Consider the following 13,296-nt stretch of genomic DNA (forward strand, 5'->3'; position numbering starts at 1 on the left):
TATTTCATGACAACTTATTTTGATAATAGTATGCACATTTATGGCCACTAAACAGATACGCACAGACTCACACGCACACACACACACACACACACACACACACACACACACACACACACACACACACACACACACACACACACACACACACACACACACACACACACACACACACACACACACACACACACACACACACACACACACACACACACACACACACACACGTGCACACACACCACATACACACACACACAAACGCGCTCGCGTCGACACAAATAAATGAATAAACACAACAGAGAAACAAGACCAACTGTCAGGCAGACAGATACACAGGCAGATAGACAGACTAACAGACAGAAAGATACATAGACAGAGAAATATATATATATATATATATATATATATGTATGTATATATATATGTGTGTGTGTGTATATATATATATATATATATATATATATATAGAGAGAGAGAGAGAGAGAGAGAGAGAGAGAGAGAGAGAGAGAGAGAGAGAGAGAGAGAGAGAGAGAGAGAGAGAGAGAGAGAGAGAGGCAGACATAAAGACAGACAGACAGACAGACAGACAGACAGAGGTATGGACAAAGAAAACAGAGGGATAAATTGAGATGTTTATAAAAACTTAGTCAGACAGAGAATCAGAAAATTTCGGAGAAGGACGTAGAAGAGGAGGAGATAGATGATGAGGATTATACCGGTAATGTTGGAGAGTAGTGGGAGGGTTGCAAGTGAAGGATGCGTCTGGGAGTGAGTAGAGGACTAAACCCGCCTATAAAAGGCTGCACTCTCAACTCAGTAACACTTGCGCCACCATCTATTATCCAATAAGTCATGTTGTCTCTGGTGAGTAATATATTCTTTCGAGACATGACAAGCTCAGGAAGCTATATCACAAATGAAACATCGATTGTGACTGGTAGGAAGCTTGTTCATGATATAAACAATGTTAATCTTGTAAACGCAGTACATGAAATTTTATTAAGGAAAGAATCATAAGGATAGACCTATACTACTTCCCAAACAAGTCATATTTAAAGTGAAGTTCTTTTATTGTTGGTGGTTAAGACCTAACTGTAATGAGTCCTCGCCAACTAACGTTTTTGAAGCCGTGTTCCAGAATATTGAACGTGCGTCACTTTGAATGTAATCTGTCTACCACGTAACCTTTGACATGTTATTATTATGGCATTAAAACATGCAACAAGCAAAACTTGATAAGTAGGCCTTTAAAAGTAGTCATGTAAAATCATAGGAATTGTATTTTCTGGAGACATTAGCGTAGAACCTACGATTCTCTTCATTTGCGAACAAGGGTAGCCACATTATAGTTTAGAAAAATGTTTTATAAGAACCTTTTATTTTCAAAAGTGTAAGTAATTCAGGTGTGTACGATAGTTTACGTGCAGTTTTGTCAAGTTTTTATAAAAATATGATTTCGCAGGCTTTGGCAGCGCTGTTGTCGGTGGCAGTGGGCCATCCAGTGACCCCGAACTGCGTCCTCGAGCCGGCTCTTCTCTACTCGGGCCAAGTCCTTCCCGTTCCCCTTGTCTACCTCTCAGGAACAGCAACTGGTGCAACAACCGGATATGTTGCAGCACCGCAGCAGCCAGTCCAACCAACACCCGCTGTAGCCCAGGCCACGGCCGAGTTCATGGCTGCATGGAACGAAGCTGCTGCTCGCGTCCCCAAGATCCAGACAACGCTAGTTAAGTCAGCTCCTACAAATCCTGTCTCTTCCTTTGGCGTCCACACACAGGCTCAACAAACAGAGGATGTCAGAAAAGCTACTGCAGAGTTCATGGCTGCTTGGAACGCTGCTGCACAGAGAGCAAGTGCTGTTGAGGTCGGTGTCACCTACGGACCTCCCGAACCCGTGCAGCCCACATCAGAGGTTCAACGTGCCACGGCTGAGTTCATGAAGGCATGGCACGCCGCCGCTCAGAGAGCGGCTACTGTTCATGCAGCCCTCTCTACACCCACCACCTACTCCACGGGCGTTCCCCGTCAGGTTGAGGACACCGACGAAGTCAAGAAGGCCACGGAAGAGTTCATGGAGGCATGGCAGGAGGCCGCTGCACGAGTCCCCAAAATCCAGACCACCATGTACCACGTGTCTGGTATCCACGCATCTGGCACTCCCACAGCCACTGCTACTGCTCCTCATGGTGGACTTCCCCAACCCGTCAAGTTCACTCCCGAGGTCGAGAGAGCTACTGCTGAATTCATGGCAGCTTTCAACAAAGCAGCAGCTCTCGCCGCAGCAGCTCCCGACAACGACGTCTCTACTCTTCCTACGGTTACCTATACAGCACCTGTAGCCTCACAAACTTACACGGGACCAATGGCGTCTGGAATCATCGTCGCCTCCGGCTACACTAAGGAGGTGGATGAGGCACGTCAGGCATTCCAACGTGCCTTCGACTCCGCTGCTTCCCGTGTGTCCGTCGCCTCCACCAAGACCGCCTCACTGCCATCAGCTCCTTCTGCACCAACTGTCCCCTCCCAACCCTCCACTGGTGCTCAAGCGTCTGCAGTCATCGTAGCTTCCGGATACACCCAGGAGGTCGACCAGGCTCGTCGAGATTTCAAGAAAGCCTATGATGCCGCAGCAGCTCTCGCTGCCGCTGCACCAGACACGGCAACTTACACAGGTGAAAAGGCCTCTGGGGTCATTCTTGCATCCGGTTACACAAAAGAAGTCGAACAGGCCAGAAAAGACTTCCAGAAGGCTTTTGAGGATGCTGCTGCTCGCAAAACCTCTTCCACAGACGCTCAAACTTACACCGGTCCCTTCGCATTGGCAGAAATCACTGATTCTGGGTTCACCAAGGAGGTTGAGGCTGCAAGAAAAGAGTTTCTGGCTACATTTGAAAAGGTTGCTGCTCGCTCTCCTGCTTCACCGGAGGCGCACACTCCCTACAAAGCCCCTCAGGCCACACCATCAGCTCCTGCTTCTCCCAAAGGACCCCAGTATACGGGACCTCTTGCTTCAGGAACCATCGCTCCCTCGGGCTTCACAATAGAAGTTGACGAGGCAAGAAAACAGTTCATGAAGGCCTACGATGCTGCCGCTGCCCTCGCTGCCAAGACTCCCGATTACTCCGCCGTTACCTACGCTGCCTCCACCCACACACATGTCCAAGGAGGAGCTCCCCAGCCTGTGCAACCCACTCCCGAGGTGGCCAGGGCTACCGCAGAGTTTATGGCTGCCTGGAACGCCGCTGCTACACGCGTGGCCACCATCGAATCTACTTTGGTCAAATCCACACCTGCTGCCCAGGTCTCCATATCTCTTCCCACACACGAAGAAGCTCTCGAAACTCTAAGACAAGCCAACGAGGAGTTCATGGCTGCCTGGAATGCAGCTGCTCAGAGAGTTTCAAGCGTCCAGCAAGCCGTCACCACCTACGGACCTCCCAAGCCCGTCCAACCCACCGAAGATGTTAAACAAGCCACTGCTGAGTTCATGGCTGCTTGGCAGGCTGCTGCTCGCAGAGCTCCTAAGATCGAGCAGGCTGTGGTAAAGGCTGCCTCGTACTCCTCGGGAGCACCCCAACAGGTTCAAGCCACCAAGGAGGTTCAGAAGGCCACTGCCGAGTTCATGGCTGCCTGGAACGCCGCCGCGGCTCGAGTCCCCAAAATCGAAACCGCCATGTATTCAGCTGCTCAACCCGCAGCTACCTCCGTCGGAGGAACCAAGCAGTTCCTCACTTTCTTCACGTCGGCCGAGCAAACCGCCGTTCAGCCAAGTGGCTCACTTGCCCTCGTTCCTATTGGCGTTGATGACGCTTTTGCCAACACTGTTGGCACGTCCATCGCTTACGCCGGAACCACCGCCTCCTCTCCTGAGACAGTGGTCACCCTCAAGACCTTCCCTCTCTCTAACCGTCTCTTCGCTCCCATCCAGGGTCTCCCTGTTTTCTATAATTGCAATTGCGATTAATCACTCATAACTTCATTTGAAATTAAACTGGTATATAGTGAAGCTAGTTATATATCTAAATCGATACTGATTTAGGTATAATTGGCATTTCTTCTCATTCCCACAACCGTGCAATATTCACGATTACTTATTTTCTATTTCAATTTAAAGCCATGTGTATGGCCTATAACATATAAAAAAATATGTAAATACTAGTTTCTTCCTTTTATAGAAGGAATTGGAAAATAAAGCTTGATTTTGTATTTATACCATGAACTTATTTACCACTCGGAATCATTTTGTTAATTGGAACGTCAGAGGGAAATATTTGTGCTGCTACCTGTAACATGTTTTTCCTCGTCAGGAGTAAAAAAGCATAACTGAGAAGGTTTTGAGATAGTGAAGGCATGCGAATAGTGTCTCTCGATATAATACATGAGCTGTATTTGAGATAGGTCAATTGCTAGTTTGGCCATGTTAAAGAGCTTCTTCGCTTATTTGGCAGCGCTGGACATTTTTCAGATGTTCAAGAATTATGCCCTCTAATGAGTCGAGGAGATAAACAAAAAAGTCAAAAGAAGAGTAATTCTCAAAATATCAATTAAGTGTTATGTTGATGAGTTTTATATCATAGACACATGTGAGATGTAACTACAACAGGCCACAACTCCATCTGATGTGCAACAAGATCAATAAAAGATACATTTAAGCGTGACCAGCAAATCTCTCACATGTGTTATTTGTAACCTGAGTTTAAGATTAAAGAAGTTTTCGTTTGATACGAGAAACACTCATGTGATTCCCCACCTGTCCAGAGGTATCAATTGCTCATCAGTACATAAGGATCAAGTTAACTATGTACTAAAGAGAGGCGTCACAGTGATTAATCACTATAATAGTCGTGTTGTCCGACATTAAGATAACAACGACGAAGTTGTCCTGAAGTTTAAGTGACACCTTCAAAACCTCAGTCTTAAAAACAATAATGACTATGTTCACAAATAACCTTCACAACAAACCAATTAGAAAGGGAACTTCAATTCTGATTTAAGACACGAATCCTAAGCGTTGAATCATAGTGGGATCTTTGATGGTAAAAGAGAAGTAGCCTCTGATGAACTTACATTAGGACGACTTTATGTACTTCTTAGCGCCAAACCAAACAAATGCCAGTGACACTAAACAACACTAATTATGCTTTATCATAACCCAGTGAACTTTCCTAATAACTGTAAGTTTTTGGTATAACTCATTTACAATGGTCATTGTTACCTTTCCTAATATTTAAACATTTCACGTCATCTAATCTCCGCCGTTTGTTGAATGAAAGAACATGTTTTGTACACATATTTACTTATCATGTTGTTTGACTTATTATGGTTGCATTATTGTGACTTTTTGAAGACTTATTGGTATAATACTTCTTTCAGGGGCTTTTACTCGTCATATTTTTCTAAAGCAAACACTACTTCTTAACTTGTTACAATACACTACTATCGTCTTAAGACAAATTCAACAAATAAAATGTGGTGTTTCACGATAAAAGTTCCTTAATATATATATATATATATATATATATATATATATATATATATATATATATATATATATATATATATATATATTCTACTACTCTATCTCTATTCAATAATGTCCTGATTATTCAAAGTAATTATCTACTTACTATCTAAACCTAATATAAAAAATAAACGTTTGTTTATGTCCCAAAAAGAAAGGGTGTATAAAAAAATATGAGTATGGAATATGGACGAGAATAAGGTACACAGGTATTCATAAGGTTCACGAGAAAAATGGAATAGTAAGGGGATATTATACAATTTGGGGGTATGTACAAGAAGGCTTTAGAGAAAACAAACACTTGTTAAAGGAAATCTCTAGAAGATGTAAAGAAATTATACACGGAATACGACTTCTGTGCGAGGGAGAAAGAAATAAGATACGACACATTTGTCTTCAACGATCACTATGTTATTCATTGATGTTTACATTAACCAGCCCAGACGTCATAACAGTGATTGCAAACTAAAGCATTGCACAGGTATTTTTAAGGCCAGCAACGATGATCCTATGTAAAGACCAAAACATTTAGACTTGCGCATAACCAGGAAGAAAATTACAAGTAATTTTTTAAGCAACAAAGGAATGTCCTTATCAAATCTATTTCAAAAGACTGATAACTTAGGAATAAATATCTTCCTGTAGAAGTATTACACATTACCTTTTCTTCTTGAATCTCGAGGTCAGAACTGGGTCATGTGTTATCTTAAGTTGATGCAGCTTATATATTCTTAGAGTTTCATCAGTTTAATGAACATCATTTCGCCATTTACTCTAAATAAGCATATGGCAATCTGTATCAAAAGGAATCCTTTATTGAAATAAGAATATTTCATACGCTCTTGAACCTGACTAAAGTAAGTTTTAAATTCTAACTTCAAAGTGCCACACCACTTTTACATCGTGGCTTCCTAATACAAGAAGAGTGACATGTGTGCCTATTTAACCAACTTTATCTAATACTAGCCAAATTGACCGCGCGTTGCTGCGGGCAAATGCTGATTATTTTAATTCTGATAGAATTGGCGGAGAAAAGTTACACGTATCAATATAACTCAATGAAAAATGTAACGCACGAAAAATGTGAATACATTATTTTTTTAATGTAACAATTCGTAATTTCACTTTTTTTTTTCTTGTAAATAAATTTTGCAAAAATAACAAATCAAAGGTTGATAATTTTCTTTTTGTTTGTGATAGTATTTGTAAAATAGCAATTCAAAGTTTAATTGTTCGTGAATAATCCCTAACCTAACCATACCATACCTAGCTTTAACCCTTAACCCTAACCAAAATATTCTTAAATGAAATATAGCTTTAACACTCCCCCTCCCAGATTTGCGCCCCCCTACCAGAAGGTTGGGAAACCCTAGTTTGAAAATACATGCATATACAAACACAAATATCATGTGCACATTCTTTTGCGCGCGTGTGTGAGCGTGTGTGTGGATTGACAATAAATGCCTACAGCTAAAAGGTGAAGAAATGTATCTAGTTTATTTATCTTCAAAATATATATTTTTATAGGGGTTTATCTGCAAAAACGTAGGAGTTTGTGTATGAACTATTTTCGCCCACACAAAAATTAAATGCAAATAACCAATATTTCAACATTTGGTAAAATTATACAATCATATTCTATAAACATGCTTTATTTTTACAAAAGCTATCATGGTTTGTGGCAACATTAATTTCACAAATGTAAATGATATTTATGGATACATACAATGGTTTGTTAAATCATATCAATTCTTAAGTCACAAAAAAGACTACGCAACTTCAAGGGATACTACATAAACCTCCTAACTTTAACCCTTAACCCTAACCAAAATATATATATATTTTTTTTTTGAAATGAAATATAGTTATCCAAGTACCTGGAGTGATAGGGTATCAGAATATATATGGTTATGGGGGTCTATCTTTAAAACCCAAGGAGGGGTTCGTGGACAAACAAATAAACAGACAGACAGACAGACCGAGGCTACTACTTTATTATAATAGATAACAGGGAATTTTAGTGAAATAATGCAAACAAATAAAAAACACTATAAACTATCATGGGGATTGTATGCTGCTCTGAGTTTTACAAATGATATCTACGAAATGGCATGGAATTTGGGAGTATACATGACCTCGATCATTTAAGAAAACAGAATAGTTGGGATTAAACAAAAACATATTAACTGCAGGCCAAAAGAATTTCTACTTGGATGTGTAAAGAGAACAAAAGAACAACTCAAATACCCATTGCATATTTTGGTAGAAAACTAGATTAATAAAATTACAAATAATGAGTATGTAAAGATGTACTGGGATTTCCAGTTTCATTTCCAGTAACGTAATTAAAACAAAGACAACGCTTCGCATATCGGAACGAATATATTGCCAATTATAAGATTAAAATATTTGTCTTTTAACAACGAAATAGGTCAAAAAAGATAACCATGAAAGTCGTTCATAAAAAAGTTTTGTAATATCAAATTATTTGGTATTGTCAGTTTACAGCATTAACAAAAATTAAATAAAACTTGTCTGTGTATGAAATACAAAGCCTAACACCTACAGAATGAGCATGATGTTCTTATGCGACGAGAAGAAATCAACGGTAGAAATAAAATTTCAGATATCAGAACATCAATTCTTTGGGTTAATATCGCGCCGAAGAGATGGAGGAATCAGAGGGAGTAAGAGATTTTGGGACATCAGAAAAGAAGGATTGTAGACGTCAAAAGTGATCAGCATTCTCTTATAAGTAGGAATTAGTTTCTAATCATAATGATGTTGCGAGACTTTAGTGTGTTGGGATGTCAGTTAAGTCCAATATATACAGTGCTGTGGAAGGAGGGAAAAATGGAGAGTCACATGAATGGACACTTATGGTCTCCGTTGAGCTTACATGGCCATTAATCAGTCCATGTCTATCCCAAGCGATGAAATCTGCAATATCGCAGTGTCAAAGAGTGATAAATATTTTTCAAAAAAAGCTTAGGTGCATAACAGGGAAGGGCACTAACGTTTCCTTCGTAAGTTTATCTGTAAGAATATATGTGACTTCAATCCAAAATCAGTTTTCATTTGATTGAGTCACCCAAAATTAAATATCCGATCTTGAAGTATAGATATGCAGTGCGGCTTTTGAATAAATCCCTTATTGTTAACATGATAAGAGGGCTAAAATATATAATTTTGGACACGGCACTGACACACTGATCGAAAATAAATCAAACTGGAGCATGCGTTCGCTGTCACACAACAAAAGTGACCAGAAATATCCGTGTGTAAACTCTTGTGCTCAGAGGATCATATGCAGCAAAACATTAGGAGGAAACAAGACAAGCACAGAAACATATAAGAGAGAAAAAAAAGTGCTTGGAAGGTACTCTTGGGAGGAGCGAGTTTGGTAGAGGAGGCCAAGGGACCGGTAAGGAGGGTGGGTTGGGAAGGGGGAGTGGGATTGGTTTGGATATTGCCCAGCTATAAAAGGCGTTGCTTGCCTCACTAATGCACTTGCATCTCCACCAACAGTCTAACAAGTCATGTTATCCCTGGTGAGTTTTCCCATCTTCTGGAGGGACAGTGAGCCTAATAGGATTTGCTTACAAGCACAGTTTCCCTAACAGAAATTTCATTATCTCGTGGATTTCGTAAATCATAATTCACTGCCCCACTCTAGATATTATGTCTTTCTGCAGATTAAACTTATCTCAATATTTTTCGTATCAAAATGCACTTTATCTTTTAGTTTAGCTGATTATGATATTCAATCAGCATACTTTTCATAGGTAAGGCAACTATCTCTATTGTCAAAAGTATGTTTAAGTGTACACCAGTCTGTGACTGTAGGAAAAAAAACAGCCTACCTCTCCGTATTATCTCATGGAGTAAAAGTTCTGGCATAATCAAAAGCAATATTCTTTTTAAAGTTGAATTGTCCTTGTAAGAAGCAGAGGGCTATAATGTCGCAACTTCTATCAGGAGCAAGATTACATGTCTGAGTTTAGGAAGGGTAGAGAATCAGAACCTGGTAGAAGGTACTCTATTTCATGTAAGGGTTTATATTGTTGATTCTCAATCAGACAGCTTGCAAAAATAAATCCTAAATATGTGATTTCACAGGTTTTGGCAGCGCTGTTGTCGGTGGCAGTGGGCCATCCAGTGACGCCGAACTGTGCCATCGAGCCGGCTCTTCTCTACTCGGGACAAGTCCTTCCCGTTCCCCTTGTCTACCTCTCAGGAACAGCAACTGGTGCAACAACCGGATATGTTGCAGCACCGCAGCAGCCAGTCCAACCAACACCCGCTGTAGCCCAGGCCACGGCCGAGTTCATGGCTGCATGGAACGAAGCTGCTGCTCGCGTCCCCAAGATCCAGACAACACTAGTTAAGTCAGCTCCTACAAATCCTATTTCTTCCTTTAGCGTCCACGCACAAGCTCAACAAACAGAGGATGTTAGGAAAGCTACTGTAGAGTTCATGGCTGCTTGGAATGCTGCTGCACAGAGAGCAAGTGCGGTTGAGGTCGGTGTCACCTACGGACCTCCCCAACCCGTGCAGCCCACATCAGAGGTTCAACGAGCCACGGCTGAGTTCATGAAGGCATGGCACGCCGCCGCTCAGAGGGCTGCTACTGTTCATGCAGCCCTCTCTACACCCACCACCTACTCCACGGGCGTTCCCCGTCAGGTTGAGGATACTGACGAAGTCAAGAAGGCCACGGAAGAGTTCATGGAGGCATGGCAGGAGGCCGCTGCACGAGTCCCCAAAATCCAGACCACCATGTACCACGTGTCTGGTATCCACGCATCTGGCACTCCCTCTGCAACTGCTACTGCTCCTCATGGTGGACTTCCCCAACCCGTCAAGTTCACTCCCGAGGTCGAGAGAGCTACTGCTGAATTCATGGCAGCTTTCAACAAAGCAGCAGCTCTCGCCGCAGCAGCTCCCGATAACGACGTCTCTACTCTTCCTACAGTCACCTACACAGCACCTGTAGCCTCACAAACCTACACGGGGCCAATGGCTTCTGGAATCATCGTCGCCTCCGGCTACACTAAGGAGGTGGATGAGGCACGTCGGGCATTCCAACGTGCCTTCGACTCCGCTGCTGCCCGAGCGTCCGTCGCCTCCACCAAGACCGTCTCAGTGTCATCTGCTGCTTCTCCTGCACCAACTGTCCCCTCCCAACCCTCCACTGGTGCTCACGCGTCTGCAGTCATCGTAGCTTCCGGATACACCCAGGAGGTCGACCAGGCTCGTCGAGACTTCCAGAAGGCCTATGATGCCGCAGCAGCTCTCGCTGCCGCTGCACCAGACACGGCAACTTACACAGGTGAAAAGGCCATTCTTGCATCCGGTTACACAAAAGAAGTCGAACAGGCCAGAAAAGTCTTCCAGAAGGCTTTTGAGGACGCTGCTGCTCGCAAAACTTCTACCCCAGACGCTCAAACTTACAGCGGTCCCTTCGCATTGGCAGAAATCACTGATTCTGGGTTCACCAAGGAGGTTGAGGCTGCAAGAAAAGAGTTTCTGGCTACATTTGAAAAGGTTGCCGCTCGCTCTCCTGCTTCGCCGGAGGTACACACTCCCTACAAAGCCCCTCAGGCCACACCATCAGCTTCCGCTTCTCCCAAAGGACCCCAGTATACGGGACCTCTTGCTTCAGGAACCATTGCTCCCTCGGGTTTCACAATAGAAGTTGACGAGGCAAGAAAACAGTTCATGAAGGCCTACGATGCTGCCGCTGCCCTCGCTGCCAAGACTCCCGATTACTCCGCCGTTACCTACGCTGCCTCCGCCCACACACATGTCCAAGGAGGAGCTCCCCAGCCTGTGCAACCCACTCCCGAGGTGGCCAGGGCTACCGCAGAGTTTATGGCTGCCTGGAACGCCGCTGCTACACGCGTGGCCACCATCGAATCTACTTTGGTCAAATCCACACCTGCTGCCCAGGTCTCCATATCTCTTCCCACACACGAAGAAGCTCTCGAAACTCTAAGACAAGCCAACGAGGAGTTCATGGCTGCCTGGAATGCAGCTGCTCAAAGAGTTTCTAGCGTCCAGCAAGCCGTCACCACCTACGGACCTCCCAAGCCCGTCCAACCCACCGAAGATGTTAAACAAGCCACTGCTGAGTTCATGGCTGCTTGGCAGGCTGCTGCTCGCAGAGCTCCTAAGATCGAGCAGGCTGTGGTAAAGGCTGCCTCGTACTCCTCGGGAGCACCCCAACAGGTTCAAGCCACCAAGGAGGTTCAGAAGGCCACTGCCGAGTTCATGGCTGCCTGGAACGCCGCCGCGGCTCGAGTCCCCAAAATCGAAACCGCCATGTATTCAGCTGCTCAACCCGCAGCCACCTCCGTCGGAGGAACCAAGCAGTTCCTCACTCTCTTCACGTCGGCCGAACAATCCGCCGTTCAGCCAAGTGGCTCACTTACCCTCGTTCCTATTGGCGTTGATGACGCTTTTGCCAACACCGTTGGCACGTCCATCGCTTACGCCGGTACCACCGCCTCCTCTCCTGAGACAGTGGTCACCCTCAAGACCTTCCCTCTCTCTAACCGTCTCTTCGCTCCCATCCAGGGTCTGCCTGTTTTCTATAATTGCAAGTGCGATTAATCTCTTACATCTCCATTTGAAATTAAACTGGTATATAGTGAAGCTAGTTATATATCTAAATCGGTACTGATTTAGGTATAATTGGCATTTCTTCTCATTTCCACAACCGTGCAATATTCACGATTACTTATTTTTTATTTCAATTTAAAGCCATGTGTATGGCCTATAACATATAAAAAAATATGTAAATACTAGTTTCTTCCTTTTATAGAAGGAATTGGAAAATAAAGCTTGATTTTGTATTTATACCATGAACTTATTTACCACTCGGGGTCATTTTGTTAATTGGAACGTCAGAGGGAAATATTTGTGCTGCTACCTGTGACATGCTTTTCCTCGTCAGGAGTAAAAGAGCAGAACTGAGAAGGTTTTGAGATAGTGAAAGCCTGCGAATAATGTCTTTCGATATAATACATGAGTTGTATTTGAGACAGGTCAATCACTAGTTTAACCATGTTAAAGAGTCCTTAGCCTTTGGTATGTCGAGCTCCTTCGCTTATTTGTCAGCGCTGGACAATCTGATACATAAGTGTTCAATACATATAAGAATGAGGTCCATTTTTCAGATGTTTAAGAATTATGCCCTTTCATGAGTCGAGGAGATAAACAAAAATGTCAAAAGAAGAGTAATCCTCAAAATATCAGTTAGGTGTTATGTTGAGTTTTATATCATAGACACATGTTAAATGTAACTACAACAGGCCATAACTCCATCTGATGTGCAACAAGATCAATAAAAGATACATTTAACCGTGACCGGCAAAGCTTTCACATGTGTTATGTTTAACCTGAGTTTAAGATTAAAAAAAAATCGTTTGATACGAGAGACACTCATGTGATTCCCCACCTGTCCAGAGGTATCAATTGCTCATCAGTACATAAGGATCAAGTTAACTATATACTAAAGAGAAATGTAAAGAAATTAATCACTATTGTAGTCGTGTTATCCGACAATAAGATAACAACGACGAAGTTGTCCTGAAGTTTAAGTGACACCTTCAAAACCGCAGTATTGAAGACAATAATGACTATGTTCACAAATAACCTTCACAACAAACCAATTAGAAAGGGAAATTCAATTCTGATTTAAGATACGAATCCTAAGCGTTGAATCATACTGGGATCTTTGATGGTAAAAGAGAAGTAGCCTATGATAAACT

General features: G+C 42.9%; 1 protein-coding gene across 1 annotated transcript; it reads left to right on the forward strand.

Moving 5' to 3' along the window:
- Positions 1-821: 821 nt before the first annotated feature.
- On the forward strand, positions 822-12,820 carry LOC143032629 (uncharacterized). Its single transcript, XM_076197505.1, has 4 exons — positions 822-864; positions 1,463-3,956; positions 9,448-9,460; positions 9,601-12,820. The coding sequence occupies exons 1-4, from the start codon at positions 853-855 to the stop codon at positions 12,134-12,136; spliced, it is 5,055 nt and encodes a 1,684-aa protein (XP_076053620.1). The 5' UTR covers positions 822-852; the 3' UTR covers positions 12,137-12,820.
- Positions 12,821-13,296: the final 476 nt, after the last annotated feature.

The sequence above is a fragment of the Oratosquilla oratoria genome, chromosome 14, assembly GCF_046742065.1.
Source record: "Oratosquilla oratoria isolate Oo_2021 chromosome 14, ASM4674206v1, whole genome shotgun sequence".
In the NCBI taxonomy this organism is placed as follows: Eukaryota; Metazoa; Arthropoda; class Malacostraca; order Stomatopoda; family Squillidae; genus Oratosquilla; species Oratosquilla oratoria.